The 19,008-nt window shown below is 42.0% G+C and overlaps 1 protein-coding gene across 3 annotated transcripts in view; it reads left to right on the forward strand.

Annotated features, from left to right (window-relative positions):
* sdk2 (sidekick cell adhesion molecule 2) overlaps positions 1–19,008 on the forward strand; it is a 659,639-nt gene that overhangs the window by 596,388 nt on the left and 44,243 nt on the right. For all 3 annotated transcript variants that reach the window (XM_033044544.1, XM_033044545.1, XM_033044546.1), the window contains one exon: positions 10,241–10,379. In XM_033044544.1, coding sequence (XP_032900435.1) covers positions 10,241–10,379 — 139 coding nt within the window. The remainder of the gene's footprint in view (positions 1–10,240; positions 10,380–19,008) is intronic.

Genomic DNA, 19,008 nt, shown 5'->3' on the forward strand with positions numbered 1-19,008 from the left:
TGGGTACTGTCTGTATGGAGTTTGTAGGTTCTTCCTGCTACCACGTGGTTTTCACTGGGTGCTCCGATTTCTTCCCACATTCCAAAGACGTACTGGTTTGTTGGTTAATTGGCTTCTGCAAACAAAATGTTAATCGTACCTAGTATGTAGGATAGTGCTAGTGTACCGGATGATCGATGGACTCTGTGGGTTGAAAGGCCTGTTTCTGCGCTGTATCTCCAAAAAAAAGCAGTCACACACAGCTCTGGATAAGTGGAAATGAGCTTGTCTTTTATCTCAGCCGCTTATTACACTAATTACTTAAATTGTGCAGATTAATAATCTCTAGCTGCTTTGCTTCATTGAGCTGAGATGAGGGATTTAAACCAGGATGCCAACCGATAACATAGATCAGAAAACATACTGCTGAGGGGACTCGGTACATCAGGTAACAACTGTGGAGGGAATGGACAGACGATGTTTCCGGCCGGCACCCTTCCTCAAATGACATAATTACCACAATTGAAAGTTAGATCATACAAATAAAGCAGGAATGTTTCTTCTGTTATCGATTGGCAATTGGAAGAGTAGATAGTGCATCAGATTAAGAAAGTAGAAACAGGGAACTCCAGATGCTGGTTTACAAAAAAGGAGAATGCAGAAAGTTGTGACCACTGCCCAGTCCATCATCGGCTCTGACCTCCCCACCATCGTAGGAATCTATCGCAGTCGCTGCCTCAAAAAGGCTGCCAACATCACCAAGGACCCACACCATCCTGGCCACACACTCATCTCTCCGCTGCCATCAGGTAGAAGGTACAGGAGCCTGAAATCTGCTACATCCAGCTTCTTCCCCACAGCCATCAGGCTATTAAGCTCGCCATCAAACAAACTGAACTATAACAGCCTATTGCACTTTATCTATTCATTTATGTTTTTTTTATATGATCTATGCTACATAGACACACTGAACTCTGTATTTATGCTTACAATACCCTGTTGTGCTGCAGCAAGCAAGAATGTAATTGTCCTATCTGGGACACATAAACTCTCTTGACTCTTGACTTGACTTGTTAAAGTTACCTAAAATTGGAGAAATCAATGTTTCAAATTGATCAGCTAGTTGCCTTTACCTTTTGGTCAAACTGTAAGTGTACAGCCATTATCAAGGTGTGGACATTGAAGAAGCATGGCCGGAGTTGCCCAGTGACAGCCTTGTGAAGCACAGATTTCCCCTTATGGCAGGGTGATGCAGGGAGCTGGACTCTGCCCTGCAACTGTAGTGGGCACTGAGCCAGCCTGAACACAATGCAGGACATTGGCAGCACCCTATAACAGGAACACTACTCGGAATGTAAACACATCACACATAAAATTACCAAACAAGTTTCAGCTTCAATATTGTCTGTGACCCATATGCCAACGATAACAATTCAAAAATCTTTAATTATCTAATAAATTAGCATTTTCATTGTATAAACTCACTAAGCCATTGGAAAGCTACAATGTGTGGTTAAGCATGTCGAGCAAGGATTGAATCATTCTGTACTCTTAAGCCTAGGCAAGAAAGGACTACAGGTGACTTTAGTATCCTGAGGTTCCGATTAGGGAAAATGTAGGAAGGAACTGCAGATGCTGGTTTACACCAAAGATAGACACAAAATGCTGGAGTAACTTAGGGGGACAGACAGCATCTCTGGATAAAAGGAATGGATGATATTTCAGGTCAAGACCCTTCTTCTCCAGTCTTCTTCAGTTACTCCAGCATTTTATAACTATCTTCAGATTAGGAAAATTGGTCAGGACTCTCGCTGAGATTTCATCATTCTAGAAAGGCAAAGGCAAAGGCAAGTTTATTTGTATAGCACCACTCGTGCAAACAAAGCAATTCAAGGTGCTTTATAGGAAAGAAAAAATAAAATAGTCAATAATTAAAAATTGCAAAATAAGCAATACGACAAATGTATGATTAATAAAACAACGACAATGAAACAATAAAACGATTTTAAAAAGCACATAAGAGGGTTAAAATTAGACGGTTAAGATTACCTGCATGTCAGGTTATGGAAAAGCTATAGTAAACAACAGTGTTTTTAGGCCTGATTTAAATGCGCTTAGAGAAAATAGGTACGGTTTAGATCAAATGCGTAGGAAGGAACTGCAGATGCTGGTTTAAATCGAAGATAGACACAAGATGCTGGAGTAACTCAGTCAGACAGGCAGCATCTCTGGAGAGAAGGAATGGGTGACATTGCGGGTCGAAACCCTTCTGTCTGAAAGGTCTCAACCCGAAACGTCACCCATTCCTGCTCTCCAGAGATGCTGCCTGTCCCGTTTAGTTACCCCAGCATTTTGTGTCTATGGTTTAGATCAAGTTTAACGGGGTCCCATGCAACATAACTGAGAAACATAGATTCATATAGCCCGGCAACAGGCCCTTCAGCCCAACTCGTCTATGCTGACTAAGATGCCCAATCTAAACTAGTCCCATTTGCCCGCATTAGTCCCATATTCCTCTAAACCTTTCCCATCCATGTATCTGTCCAAACCTGGAACATGCGAACATCTATACACAATGGCATTAACCATGATGAACAATCGATTTCTCATGAACAAAGTTGCAGTACGCGCCTCAACCACTTCCTCTGGCAGCTCGTTCCATATGCCTTTCCTCTGCGGGAATAATTGCCTCTCAGGTTCCTACTAAATCTTTGTCCTCTCACCTTAAATCAATGCTTCTAGTTCTTGATTCCCCTACCCTGGGAAAAAGTGGTTACAATTATCTATTCCCCTCGTGATTTTATACACCTTTATAAGATCACCCCTCATCCTCCTGCCCCTCAATGAACAGTCCTAGCCTGCCCAACTGCTCCTTACAATTCCGTTCCTCAAGTCCTGACATGCATGAATATTTCAACAATAGCCGTACCTATCAAAAAGGAATCAGCATACAAGGGAGATGGTACATGTGAACATTTTGCAGTTGTATCATATACGATGTTAACCATGACAGACAATCAAATTCTCAAGAACAGAGTGATGTATGTGTTTGGGACCTGACCATCCATTGCATGAGCAAGACACGATCTATTGTGCATAATAACTTTGTAGTTTCCATGTTGTAACTTTATGAACTTTAAGCGAAAGACAGCTGATAGATTACAGAAATCTACTTTAGATGGAGTCACTTCAGGTTGAAGAAAATGAAGGAAATTTGTCTGCCACAAATGCATTGTAAAACAGCACTAGCATTAGCATTCTATTTGTATTCCCTGCAGAACTAGTCAACAAAATAATCTTATTCATGAGTGTTATTTTCAGCCAGCTGCTCAATAATGGTGTGAACTTGAGACATATGCTCTCACTTCTGAGATGTGATTTGTCAGTCACGCCCAGAAAACATCACGTGATTTAATTTTTTTATTTTAAAATTGAGCTAGAAGACAGGTGGTACGTGAATGATTACAGGGCTGCAAGTACAAATATTGAGCAGTCATTCATCTGCTCCACTACTGAATATTGAAGCCAAGCCACAGGTTATTTGCTTCAGAAATTTTCACACTGGTGTCAAATGCAAATCCAGCTCTGAGAGACTTCCATTATGTAAATTGATGAGCACATTGGAAGAAACGACTGCTCCAAACTGAATTATTTTTCTGAAGAAGGGTCTCATTTCGATTTCCCCTGACTCTCAGTCTGAAGAAGGGTCTCGACCCGAAACATCACCCATTCCTTTTCTCCAGAGATGCTGCCTGTCCCGCTGAGTTACTCCAACATGTTGTGTCTATCCTCAGTGTAAACCAGCATCTGCAGTTCCTCCCTACACTATTAATGATCTGTTTCCTCGTCAGTTTCTTCCTTTGTTTTCTGAAAACATTGATCGCTTGTGCAACAGTTTATCTAAAAACTAGTAGCGTGCATTAGTAGTACTGTTTATGCATAAACTCTGCTGTGATAAGACAGACTTTCAACTGCAGCCTGTCATCTCACCTGAGTCTCATGCTATTGTTTGCTGCTGTTGTGGAAACACTTCAAATAAAACTGGACAGTTGTCAGGTGCAGTTCCCTTGTTTGATTCCTTGCTAGATTAAAACCCAAGGGTACAATAAAAACAGAAAATGCTGGAAATATTCAGGTGCTGCCAAACCTGCTGAGTGTTTCTAGCATTTTCTGCTTATATTTCATGTTTCCAGTATCTGCAATTATTTAATTTTCACCTTCTCTCAACCTTGCTTAGAGCAAGCCCAGCTGCCTTAATCTAACCAAGTCAAGAGTGTTTTATTGTCATATATACCAGATAGAACAATTAAATTCATACTTGCAATCATATCAGTAAACCCTCCCTTCCCTGTAACTATTCTTCTAAGTCTTGCCTGGCACCCTCTCGATAATCTTAATTTCCTTTGAAAAGATCGGCGACCACAGTTAGATAAAGGTCTCTAATCAGTGTTTTAAACAATCCAGATGAGTCATTTTGCTTTTATATTCTACTAGACTAAGTGGGACTCGTTGGGTCCCGTCCCCTCAACGCACGGTTGCGGGGGGGGGGGGGGCCTGCGGCTACACACACACACTAACCACCCCCACACACACACAAACCACCCCCCACATACACACACAAACCACCCCCACACACACACTAACCACCCCCACACACACACAAACCACCCCCCACATACACACACAAACCACCCCCACACACACACTAACCACCCCCACACACACACAAACCACCCCCCACATACACACACAAACCCACCACACACACACAACCACCCCCACACACACACTAACCACCCCCACACACACACAAACCACCCCCACACACACACTAACTACCCCCCACATACACACACTAACCCCCCTCCCTTAATATTATATTAATATTATTAATTGGCTCCTTTTTTGTGTCCCCGCCCTAATCCACTGATGCATAGCCCCCAACTCGCAGGCGCATCTAGAGAGGGAGGGGGGTAGAGAGAGGGGGACGAGACAGAGGGGCAGAGACAGAGAGAGATGGGCAGAGATAGAGAGAGGCAGAGACAGAGAGGGGAGAGTGGTGGGAGGAGGGAAGGAGGGGGGAAGGGGTTTAGGGAGGGGGGGGAAGGGGTGGAGAAGGGGGCGGGGAAGGGGAGGAGAGATGGGGAGAGGGGGGGGAAGAGAGGGGGAGAGAGAGGGAGGGGAGGGGGGAGTGGGAGGGGGGAGAGGGGGTAGAGAGGGTGAGAGAGGGGGGAGAAGAGGGGCGGGGAAGGGGAGGGGAGAGGGGGAGAAGAGAGGGGGGGAGGGGAGAAAGGGGGAGATGGGGAAGAGAGGGGGGACGGAAAGGGGGGAGAGGGGGGTAGAGGAGGAGGAGGGGAAGGGGGGGAGAGGAGGAGGGGAACGGGTCGCGGGCAGCGGGGCGGGAGTCAACCAAAGAACTGCAAGTTCAGCGGCTTCAATCCAGAGCCCGGGGGGAGGGGTCGTCCCAGGGGAGGGCAGGTTCCCGAACGCAATACTCCCTCGCTGGCGGCTGCAGGCTCCAGGTCCCAAGTACGGGGGGGAGTGGTTGGGGGGGTAACGTCACTCGCAGCGCGTGGAACACTGAGCAGGCCGCGCGCAGTAGACCCATTGCGACATCATCAGCGAGACCATCTCATATATTTTCAAAGTTTTATCGGATTTGTGAATATTTTCATAAATAACTCGAAAAATAAAGCATGAATTTTTCAGATAAGGCGATTTCGGACTCCAGGGGGTAAATCTCTACCCGAATATGTAAAAATGTTACCGTTAGCGCGTCGTTTTTTCGAGAAGATGTGACAACACACACACACACACACACACACACACACACACACACACACACACACACACACACACAACCACATACAAGATCAGAGTTTTTATAGTTATAAGGATGTTCACATTCTATCCCCTCCTTGGTACATTGGTTTGCTGATAGATGAGAATGAGTCCTTTCCCTGGTATCTGTAAAATGTTTCATGTCAGCCTGATTAAGATTATACATGTTGTCCACAGGTGTCATGTGTGGCCAAGTCTTGCTGAAGTGTTGTGTAAATGTTCACATGACAGTGTTTCTGCTATAACGTGCATTTCCATAATGCAGTATAAAGAGATTAATAATAATAATAATAAATTTTATTTATGGGCGCCTTTCAAGAGTCTCAAGGACACCTTACAAAAATTGAGCATGTAGAGGAAAAACATGTAAGGGGAATGAAATAAATAGTAGAGACATTTAGGGAGACATTAGGGAACACTGTTTGTATTACGTGGGCTGCAATAACACGACTTTCTCAAGGTTTCTTAAGAATGTAACTAGTGCTTTGTAGCTGTATATTTAATATTCAGGATTTAATTTCAGTTTAGTGAATAAACCAATGAAATAAATGTTTACCATGTAAACTAAGCAAGAAAAATATTATTATATGTAATTAAAATTCAAGCACAGGAAAAGACAAATCTGTTGATTGTATCAATTACTAAACTGGCAATGAAAAGACCACAAGGGACGTTGTGGCTATATTCTCATGAGCCTCAGTTCATTGACTTTTGTCTGATAGATGACTTATTGTCAACATTGGCAGGTCACATATGCTCTTTCCTTTTTAATATGAAACACCCACGAAGAATTAGTAAATTTCACTAAAATTGTTGCTCACAAACATTACACAGGTTGAATAATAGAAAGTTGCAAAAAATTGATGCTGCATAACAAAGAAATCATAGAAATATTTGAATAAAAGGTCTCAGCAGTTCTGGTCACCCAACTACAGGAAGGATATCAGTAAAGTGTAAAGGGTGCAGAAGAGGTTCACCAGCATGTTACCTGGGTTTGCTGGCTTGAGCTATAGGGAGAGGTTGGATATGGTAAGGCTTTTTTTGTTGGAGCGTAGGAAGCTGGAGAGGTGACCATATTGAGGTGTATAAGATCATGAGGGGTAAGCCAATACAGGGACTCATTTAATAAAAATAACATTTGCTGGCGCTGGAAATTCAAAACAAAACAGAAAACATCAGAAGCCTTCAACTTCAGCAGGTCAGGCAGCATCTGCGGAAAGAACAACAGTCAATATTCAGGTCAATTGTCCTTCTTCAAAACCCATTGGCGGTCCATTTTTGATAATGCACTCAACTGTGCTAGAATCACATGGCTCCATTTTAACTGCAGAATTAGTCGTATCTAATTGGAATTATGTTAGGATATCTTCATTTAGCTATACTAATCTTTGATGAATTAAATAATCTCAATTCAGAATTTCAAAAGTCTGGTTGCATATGTCTGATTAATTTAAAATAGGAATCACTTTTAGCCTTTGTGGTGAAATATTTTTAATATAGATAGAGCTTAAAACTCCAGGCGCGTTTTAAATAAATATTAGTACACTGCTGGAAGTGCCTGTGATTATTTATAGTGAGGAGGGAAGTCACATGTTCCTCATCTCTCAGCAGAAGGTCACGCATCAATATTTCCTATTCTGTTGCGTACTAACAGGCTTCCAATCTATCCAAGCTTCCTTTGTGTTTCATTGTCAAAGGATATCTGGCAGCCATTACCTATCCACACAATTTAATTTCCCTTTTTCAAAATTTTAGCTATCTTTCCTCTGATCTGGAATATGATTCTATGAGCATTGGCTTCTTTCCTATGTACAGCTGGAGAGGGAGTGTTTGCAAGCAGTGTACCAGTGAGTACGGCAGCTGAGCACATTTCAAATTCAAATTCCACTTGGCCATTCAAATTCCACTTAGGCACCTTACAACCCAATGGTATGAACAGTGAATTCTATGATTTTAGACAACTTCTAACAACACCCCTTCCTTTCCCCTCCCCCTTGTGAAGCCATCTACCTATAAAACCCTACCCCCCACCCCGCCTGTTTTCACACATTACTTGCCACACAGTGTCCTGCCCCTCCTCTCTTCTAGCTTTTGTCCCCTCCACCCCCCACCCACCACCCACCCACATAACCAGTCTGAAGAAGGGTCCCACCCCAAATTGTCATGTTCTCCAAAGAATCTGCCTAACACATTAAGTTACTCCAGCACTTTGTGTCTTATTTTTGTAAACCAGAATCTACAGATCCTCGTGTCTACATGTCTGACCAGATTCTGTTGTTGTGTTTATAGAAAGAAAAATCACTAGATAATGATTGGGAACAGAAAATATTTCAACCTTTGTCAGGAAGCAGGAATGGGATTGGGGCTCATTAAAATGAGCATCCTGTCACCTTCTGGCTAGACATCATGCTTATTCCTCACTGTCCTTAGGTGGCCGGGAGACCCATTGGCAGCAGGTAGGAGCATCATACATGTATGCACAAAGTGCTGGCGACACTCAGCGGCTCACGGATGATGGATCCACCAATCACTTGCTATCTTTTGACCCCCTTCCCCTTTTTACCCTCTACACCATCAGTGCGAGAAAGGGTCGAGACCCAAAACATCTGCCTATTCCCTCCACAGATGATACTTGGCCCACTGTTCCTCCAGCACTTTATTTTAGCACAGGATTCAAGCATCTGCAATCTCTCTGGACAATCTATGCGATCCGCAAAAGTGCTGGAGTAACTCTGCAAGTCAGGCAGCATCTCTGGAGAACATGGGTAGGTGACGCTTCTGGTTGGGACCCCTTTTCAGACACAAAAGACCACCTATCTATGTTCTCCAGAGATTATACTAATAAACCAGTACCACCTTTTTAACCAGTCAGAATAAGCAATAGTAGTGTCTGCAATGATGAGATTTTGAAGTGAAATATTTAATTGAATAATTTACATAATTTGAGCTCATTTGTTCTCGGCTGGGTCATTTTCCAAAACCTATCAAAACTGCGGATCTAAGGAATGTATTTTTTATGATTCAATTAATACTGCTCTTTGTAGCGTGAGATCTAATTAAGATCAGACTATTAACAACAAATATCTTTCTTAATTGTTTGAGTACCTCTGCCTTATAGTTTTTGTACTTTTGTCTGAATCTGAACATTGTGGTTTCAGATCCATTTAATAGATCACACTGAACAATGGCCAAATGTTGCTTTGTTCATATTTTAATTGTGTACAATATACCTACTGGAACCAGCAATGTCTATCGTGTGTTCTTATATTGATTCCAATAAATGCAGCAATTCCCTTTGTCATAGAAAATTCTCACAGTTATGTGAAGTGCCCCTCAAACCTGGAGCTGAGTAAGACCAGAGACTACGTTCTGATACAGGATGCCAATTAATCTAACTAGGGAAGAGGGATTTCTAATTCGTCAAATGACAGCGTATTGGAATTTTACATGGTGAAAGTGTGTACCGTGTGAGTGCCCACAGAATTGATCATGATTATTGCTCTGACTCTCCACAGTATTTGCACATAATGATACAAAGAGTGTAGGAAGGAACTGCAGATGCTGGTTTCAATCGAAAATAGACACAAAATGCTGGAGTAACTCAGCGGGACAGGCAGCATCTCTGGAGAGAAGGAAGGGGTGACTTATCGGGTTGAGACCCTTCATCTGTGATGTCAGGGGAGAGGGAGGATACATAGATAAAGAAGTGTAAGGTGTGAAAATAGGACCAAGGGAATGGAGAACAAGGAAAATGTCGAATGAATCAATGTTAGCCGGGAGAAGGTAACAACAAAGCAAACACAGATAAAATGTAGTTGGAGACAGTAAGACTGGTCAGAGAACTGGGAAGGGGGAGGGATGGAGAGAGAGAGGGTTACTTGAAGTGAGATAAGTCAATGTTCATACCGCTGGGGTGTAAGCTACCTAAGGTGCTGTTCCTCCAATTTGCGCTGGGCCTCACTCTAACAATGGAGGAGGCCCAGGACAGAAAGGTCAGTGTGGGAATGGGAGGGGGAGTTAAGTGTTTAGCAACTGGGAGATCAGATAGGTTTAGGCAGACTGAGCAGAGGTGGTCAGCAAAATGATCGCCGGTGCCGTCTTGACATTTTCACTCTGCTGACTTGGTATTTCTGAAAGTACTAATTCACCGATCGGAAACCACAAGGTGTAAAAGCTATTTTCTTCATAGTTTTAATACAGTTTATTCCCTGACAATATGCTTGTGAAATTAATATTTTTCATAATTTTGCAAAAATGTGAGGAGCTCTTAAAATTATATTGAATTTACAATTGATGTCTGAGATCTCCTTCAGAAGCCGTGCCCCAAGTGGCAGTGTAGTGGTTAGTGCTAACTACACATGCAGGGAACAAAGATCTGCTTAACTGGAGTGAAATATACTTTACCTTTCTCTTATTGCAGGAAATAACACAAAAGCTGGCACTCTGGCTCACGAAGAAATCTTGAGCTTAGACAATGGACGTTTCCCTGCGCTGGAGCTCAACAACAGGCGACTTTCAGTGAAGAATTCCTTCTGTAGAAAGAATGGTATCTACAACAGGTAGCCACAATCATGTTTTCAAAAAAACTGGTATTAATTATATCCTGCTGAATATAACTTCTCGATGTTGTCAGAAGTTAAGATTCAAGAATGGGTATAAAACTCGGATTGGCAACATTTGTCAAGGCTGAACCGGGAGGGAGGCTGCTGGGAAGTAGAGGCAGAAAATGTTGCTTCCAGGGGGTCTTTCAGAGCATTGCATGTTAAGGCACATTGCAGCAACCTCTCTCTGGGCTCACCTCTCAGCAATAGTCAGCACACTTCTTTCTTTGTAGCTTCTCTCTCTCTGTTACAAGATTTCCAAACCCTCCTGCAAGTGTGCCTGTTATTGAATGAACATGTCATGCTTATGCCTTCTCATTACAGCTTTTCATTTGTATTACAAACTTGTATCCAATTTTTGTATTAATTTATTTGGAGTCATTGCCAAGTTACATTGCTACCTATTTGAAAGTAAAATTGTGTTTTTGATTATGTTATATTATTTTGCTGGACTCCCTTGCTATTTATGAATGATTAACATTTGTACTGCATTATATATTATGTTTAATTTTAGTTTTGAATCAATTATTCTATTTATTTGAAGGTTATACACATTAAGTTTTCTAGTTATGGTGTTGCTGTCTCAGATCTGAGACTAGACCCCAGCATTAACCTTGGAGCCAGCCACACTTGCTATATGTCCATAACCTTCCGCAATAGTAAGTTGTCTTATTCTCAGCTGTGGTGGCTTGTGCCTTGCCTTGCTTTGTGCAATGGGGAGTGGCAGCTGTATGACTCTTAGCAAAGTAACACAGTGTCGCTTTCATCAATGTCATTGGCTGTGCAATCCCCAAATTTCACAATTCACTCTGTAAATGCAAACAAAAAGAAAGGTTTTACATATCTGGACACAATGGCAGCACTCCAGTTATTGTACAAACATCACAAAATATTAATTACTATAAAGCATTGGACCAATAAGCAGGCAGGTAGCAACCCCAATAAATAAGGTGATTACGTACATTTGGCTTCCAGTTCTTGTTTATGGTGGTTTATCTACAAGACTGATCTTGTTTATAGTAACATGCTTGGATCTGAATCAACAGGAATAATTTCCACAGGAGGTTGAAATAAACCTGCTTACTGGAGTATTTTATTGCACAAAATATTCCACTGGTCTGACTTTCTGCTTGGTCTGACGTGAAGTTTTGGGAACATTACAGTGAACAGGCAGTTTGGCCCAGCAGCCATCTGCTTCCATTTTACACTCCAATTTCCTGCAAATGATCCTTGGGCGAGCCACTTCAGATATGGCTCTTTAATTGACTTTTCAGACGATATGTATGTGTACAGCCAGTGATTGAATGAAACTTCAATTTTGTTTTTGTAAATTGCATCTTCATTAGGAGACTTTATCCAGTGTACAGTGTTTGCATGATAGATCAGACAAGTCCCCAGTTCCATTTTCATTCTCGTTAGAAGATTTCAGTTTAAGCAATATAGTAATTCCATAATTGTCTTTTCCACGCCCTGGATTACAGAGAGAAAAATCGATTGATTTGGTTGTCACCCATTAACTCTGACTGATGTGAGAAAGGATTTTTGTAAGTTGTTACAGATTTCAGTGTTCAGAACTCACAGGTAGTCTGAAGTGGAATTGCTTCTTAGAGTCTGTGCTTTCAGGAGACGGGAACATGGTCAAAATAACTTTTACGCTGTCCTATCATAAATTAGTGACAGAGGCTCCAATTTCAAATGTTCCTCCATGAAGTGTCTTGAAAGGCACTTGGTATGAGAATAACAGAGGGCATGATGCAGATTTCCCCTGCTCTGTCGGTTACAGCAGTTTGCTGAAGAAAAGGGTGATTGAAGTAGATGGTAGGAAATATCTCAGATCCTGATGCTGTTTTTGAATGGCACAACACATCACTGTGTGGCACAACACATCACTGTGTGGCACAACACATCACTTTAAATGACAAAAGCCTGTACACTGCTCATAATTTCTTGGTGAATAAAAAGTGCAGAATAAACAAAATGGTAGACTGTGATTCATTTTGTTCATGAATGGTTTGGGAAACAATCCTGTTACATTCTGTAACTCTATCCAAGTTCAGTCCAGCGGGAGCTGTTTATATATGGATAAACTTATGTTTGGCCATGAGTATAAAATGCATGTGAGAATAATAGCTGCCGCCTGTTCAATTGAGAAATAATAGAAGCATGCAAAAAACCTAATGCGATAAACATAGTGGGATGGCTTGAGAGGGCCTTTCATCGTCATCCACTGGACAAATCAAATTGGCAATTGCATTGTGAATGACATATTCATGGAAAGGGGCAAGACAGCTTCAAGATCAACATATTAAAGCCCAAATAGGAGGGGATCTGTTCAAGTGTAATGGGGGAGGATTGATTTAGTAATTGTACTAAATAGGATCCTGTAGGAGGCAGGTTTTGTAACTGGACAGAATTTTGCCTTCAATTTGATAGTGACAAGTCCTGGAGTCTTAAACCTAAATAAAGGCAAGCATATCGCTGGGAACATAACAATACATAAAGTGCTGAAGTAACTCAGTGGGTCTGGCTCAGCCTGATCTGATGTGTTACTCCAGCACTTTGTGTCTTTTTTTTGTAAAGCATCTGCAGTTGCTTGTGTCTACATTACAATGAGTGGCGTGTAAGCTAAATTAGATTGAGAAACAATAGGTGACAAGTGGCATATATTCGGAGACTGATGATCCAGTATCCAATTGAGAAAAATATTGATGGTTTGACATCTGACTCAGCGGGTGCTGTTTCCCACATTCACTTTAAACTTGTTATCCACACCTCCTTTCTACTCACCGGACCTGTTTCCTGTGCTCCCTTTAAACTCACCCTGTTCATTGGGAAATTGGTCCACTGTGAAGCAATGTTTTAAAAATGCCAATTATATTGGGATATTACTAAGAGTAATATCCAATGGTCTGAAAAATCTGCTCATCCAACACCATCAACATCTCGAGTTTGCTGAATTATCAAAATGTTATGGTATTTTATATCTACCATCACAATAGTGTACTGCTATGAATTGCATTTCAAAAATCAAAGGGAACCAGGCAGCAAAACTAAATGAGATACCTAAAAAAACAAATCACTGCAGGAAAAGTTCCATCGGAAGAAGTGACTGACGAATGCTTAGGGAGGGCACTCAAACCTTTGGTCCTGCATCCTAGGATTTCAAAGGAACTGGCTCTGGATTGTTGCGATGCTGGAATTTTGAGGAAAACACAAAGTGCCGGCGGAACTTGGCAGGTCAAGCAGCATCTGTAGAGGGAATGGACAGACAATGTTTTGGGTCAGGACCTTTCTTCAGAAGATTCTACTGGGATAGCATAATTACCCCTAGCATTGAAAGTTAGATAGAACAAATTCTTCAGCTTGTTATTTGTTGGTTTGGAAATGCTGGAATGCAGTGTTAACCTAGTGATAAACAGAGTACTTAGAAAAGCAGCTCACAATGAGGCAGAGCTAACTGTTAGCAGGGGTGGTGAGTAGCTGAAAGCTTTCTTTGGGTAAAAGTAAATGATGTGGGCAGGGTACAATGAGATCAGTCAGGACTTCATTGACTTGCAGTCAGCTCAAGGCACTGACTGATCCACTCCAGCTCCTAATTCATAAATTGTCATGCAACCTTATTTTATGAAAGGGAAACGCATTCACATAATTTGCTTGAGTTCTTTTCAGGATGAAGCATGTATGGGGGTAAGGTATTTGTATTTCCAAACAGCATTGTATTTCTGAATATATGCTACTTAATGGCTCATTTAAGTTAGCAAAGTGTCTCAGAGATGCCTCAGGCACCTACATTATGGCCTCAGCTTTTGTAATCAGTGTGAATATTTTAGAAGAATGGAGTATGATGTATCCAAGTTTGCTGATGAGTCCAACATTGGCAGTAAGCTGCTACTTTAGATTTTAGAGATACAGCATGGAAACAGGCCTTTCGTCCCATTGAGTCCGCGCCGACCAGCAATCACCCCATACGCGCAAACATTATCCTACACACTAGGACCAATTTACAATTTTACCAAAGCCAATTAACCTACAAACCTGTACGCCTTTGGATGTGGGAAGAAACCGGAGCACCCGGAAAAAACTCACTCGGTCAGGGGGAGAACGTACAAACTCCATACAGACGGCTCCGATAGTCAGGGTCACTGGCGCTGCAAGGCAGCAACTCTATCGCTGTGCCACTGTGCCGCCCTTGTGCATAGAATGGCAGCAAAGAGATACCGATAGGTTGGAAGAGAGAAAGCTAAATTGTAGTTTATATCTGAAGCAGATATCTGAAGTTATCCACACAGGAAGGACAGAAGAGCTGAGTATTATATAAAATGCTGTTGAACTATTAAATGTTGTTTGGAGGGATCTGGGTATGGTCATACACAAGCGTTAGCACTCAAATGCAGTTAAAGAAAGTGACAGTGCTGGATTACTCGGCGGGTCAGGCAGCATCTCTGAAGAACATGGATAAGCGACATTTCGGGTCGTGATTCCTCTCCAATCTGAAGAAGGGCCCCAAACTGAAATGTTACCTATCCATGTTCTCCAGAGATGTTGGCTGACCTGCTGAATTATTCCAGCATTAGTGTCTTTTTCTGTAAACCAGCATCTGCCATTGCTTGTGCCTATAATCAAATGCAGCAGGTTATTAACAAGGCACATGCAATATTGGGGGGAATTAGAAGAAAATAAGGAATCCCAGCTATATCTGCACAGGGCTTCTGTGAATGTGCTCAGTTTTGATCTCATTGAAAGAAGGATATGCCTGGAAGGGGTTGTAGTGAATGTTTACTACATTGATTCATGATTTGAGTAGGCCACTTTACGGAGAGATTAAGTAGATTAGCCTCAAACTCTAGTATGTGGAAGAATGTGATATGATCTAATTGAAATAGATTTCATTCCCACATAGCTCAAAAGATAGTTGCTGCAAGGATATTTAATATACAATGTTGGAGAGATTTTTGCAGGCTGTGTAAATAGAGGGTTATGGGAATTGGCAGGAAAGGGGAATTGAAGGCAAAATCAGGGTAGCATCATATTGTTCATTCTCTTCCTGCTCCTATTTCCTGTGTTCAGTTACACTCCCCATGAACTATCCTTCCTATTTTCATTAGGTTTCTTGCATGTTTATGGATATTTCAGTATCAAGAAGCTCCTGCAATAGCTGGAAATATTAGCAACCTTAGAACAACCATCAGTTGTGATTCAGTTGTTAGCAGTCTATCTCTTCCCAGTCAGAGAAATGGTAGGTTCAACTCTCTGCCCAGAGACTCAAGCACAAAATTACCTGCACAGACCCATGGTGATTGTCTCAAATTTGCCCATTCTCTTCTAAATGCGAGTAAATCTTATCCCTAAGAATCCTCTCCTGTAGTTTCTGGACTACTAATGTGAAACTCCCTGGTATATAATTTCCTGGATTGTCCTATTCCCCTTCTTAAACAAAGGAACAACATAGACTACTCTCCAGTCCTCTGGGTGCTCGCCTATGGGGATACAAAGATCTTTGTCAAGCCCCAGCAATCACCTCACTCAATAATTTGAGATAAATCCCATCAGGCCCTGAGGATTTATCCAATTTAATGCTCTTCCAGAGAACCAATACCACCTCCTTCTTGACCTCAAAATGCCCAATCATATTAGTATTCCCCCACACTGATCTCACTGTCCTCCATGTCCTTCTCCTTGGTGAATACCGATCCAAACTATTCCTTTAGGACCTCACCTACATCCTCTGACTCCAAGCACAAATTCCCTTATTTATTCTTGAGTGGTCTTACCTTCTTCCTGGTTACCCTCTTGCTTTGGGATATTAGTTTGGTTTAAGCTGAGAGATACAGCATGGAAACAGGCCCATTGGCCCACTGAGTCTGCACCGACCAACAATCAGCTGAAAACTAGTTCTATCCTACACACTAGGGACAATTTACAGAAGCCAATTAACCTACAAATCTGTAAATCTTTGGAATGTCGGAGGAAGCCAGAGTACCTGGAGAACACACCAACGTCAGGATTGAACCCTGTGCATGAATGTGCAAACTCTGTACAAAAGGTACCCACAGTCAGGATTGAACCCAGGTCTCTGGAGCTGTAAGGCAGCAACTCTACCATGGCACCACTGTGCTGCCCTTATCTTGGATCATTTAAATTGACTTCAATATATATTTTTTGAATTTAAATTGAATAATTAATTAATTTAAAATCTCTTAAGCTCCTATTATTTAACTAAAACATTAATTAGAAGACAATTGGACAGGGACCTGCTTAGGGAAGGTTCAGAGGGATATGGGCCAAATGGGGACTAGTATAGATGGAGCATCTTGGTTGGCGTGGGCAAGCTGGACCAAAGGGCCTGTTTCCGTGCTGTACGACTCTAATAATGGAAAATAAAATAAAGAAAAGACACGGCAAAACTTCCTTTTTCAATACAGTTCAACAATCCACTTGAAATGAGTGGGGCTGCACCAGATAAATATTGGTAGCCAGGTGAGAGTGTAGCTGGCCTCTGGCGAATGCCCTGAGGTTTAATGGTGATTCCTGAGATTACATCTTGCCTCTAGTGCACTCCTGTGCTGCATCGCACAGGTGCAGATGTCCTGAACCAGTGACACACGTGGCAGAGAGCCGGCTGTTCTCCACGGAACTGTCAGTTGGACACCAGCACGGTCTGGCCCAGTGTAGCTGCAGTCATCCTCAATCCACAGAAAGCTCCCTGATGTTTTAAAATAAATACAGAGTACTACGGGAGGTGGATGTCTGAAATAAAACCAGGAAACACTGGAAATACTAAGGCACTATCTGTGGTGAAGGAGAAAGTAAGTGAACGCTTCAGATCAATAATTTCCTCTGTCCTCAGCCCCTCTTCCAGCACAGTCCATAGGACGGATTCACTCCCTTCATAAGAAAGTGTCTGACTTGAGCCAAGTTTCTGGAATTTGGCCGGTATCCAAAAAGCCACAGCTCTGCTTGGGTTGCCTTTTTTACAGCAGTGAGAAATTGTTTATGTGAAGAAATCTTGTACATGATAAGTTATTCTGCAACATTACCACCTTTGCCCGGATTAATTAATTCACTCACTTGGATCCTAAATTTAGAATGAATTACATTTCCAAAATCATTTGACAAAACCCGACCACAAAATATTATTTGCATTTGAGCAGGAGGATGTATGTTGTTTAATTAAACTTTGGACAGCGCGATAAGAATTGTTTCGTCTGCCACGGATTAACATTCAAATACGAAGTAACATTGAAGGTCACTTGCAGAAGCAGGGGATAAATCTAGAAATCGCTGCAAACATTCACCAGGTCAGGCAGTAGTCACAGAGAAAAGATAAAGGGGAGGAAAAAACCTACACTTATACATTACATCTGAAACCACTTTGCATTGAATGAATTACATGCTCATGGTGTGTTGTCATACAGCACAGAAACAGGCCCTTCAGCCCAACTCGTCTATGCCAACCAAGATACCCCATCTAAGCTAGTCCTATTTGCTCGTGTTTGACACAAGAGTCAGACGTCATGATGTCCCACAATCTCGTCAAGTTGTAACATAGGAATACTGTTCCATAGGCCAAAAATATTACCTCTGCAGCTCCCATAGTTGATTATTTTAGATTTATAGCATCTGCAGTATTTTGTGTATGTCATTAATTAGCAAGGAGCCAAACGTGAATAGGGACTGACAGATTTTCCAGAACATTATACTGCACAATTATGTTTATTTACAAAATGTTGTGATAAGCAATTTCCCCATGCTGTAATTAAGATATTTTGGAGAGAAATGCTTTGTGCTGGTCTCAGATAAGAGAAGCTAAAATGTCTTGAGTGAAGCATGGCGTTCTGATGCAGTCTCTTGGCAGCAGTCTGGTATTTGTAAAAGAAAACCGAGAAAGATGAATACCTTCAGATTAGGAGCCTCAGCAGAGAAACAGGGTGAATATCCCAAGCCTGGGGAAATGGGGGAAACTAAGGAAGGAACATCAGTGAGGTAAAAATGGAGGAACAATTCAAAGAAAAAATAATTTATTAGTGGAAGGCCAGTTCCAATCGAGTAAGAGTGGATCTGGCCCGGTAAATTGGAAACAAATGTTGACTGGCAAAATAACGGTTGCCTTTAAAGAAGCGAATTTGATAGAAGTATATATAAATGATGTGGAGTTGGACAGAGTGTGTGCAGTGGAAGATTTTACCCTTTGGCAGAAGCATTAACGACTGAAGGTCACAGGTATAAGATAGAAGAGAAGTGATGTAAGGGCCTGTCCCACTTTGCGATTTTTTTCGGCGACTGCGGGCGTCAGTGACTGATGCCAGCAGCCGCCGGAAAACGGTCAAGTTGTACGACTATCTACGACACAGTTGACGTCAAGCTGCGACAATCTGCATCAGCCGACTTCACAATTTCCAGGACCTCAACAGCGACAGCATACGACAGCGCCTCCGACATCCTGCGACCGCACAGACGTCAAACAGCGACAGCCGAAGTCAACATACGTCCACCCCTCGACACGCTACGGCAAGATACGACAGGCTGCGTCACAGTCTATGACATCTGAGGACAGGTTGACGCATGATGACCTATGATGACGCAGGCT

Source organism: Amblyraja radiata, chromosome 26 (assembly GCF_010909765.2).
Source record: "Amblyraja radiata isolate CabotCenter1 chromosome 26, sAmbRad1.1.pri, whole genome shotgun sequence".
NCBI lineage: Eukaryota > Metazoa > Chordata > Chondrichthyes > Rajiformes > Rajidae > Amblyraja > Amblyraja radiata.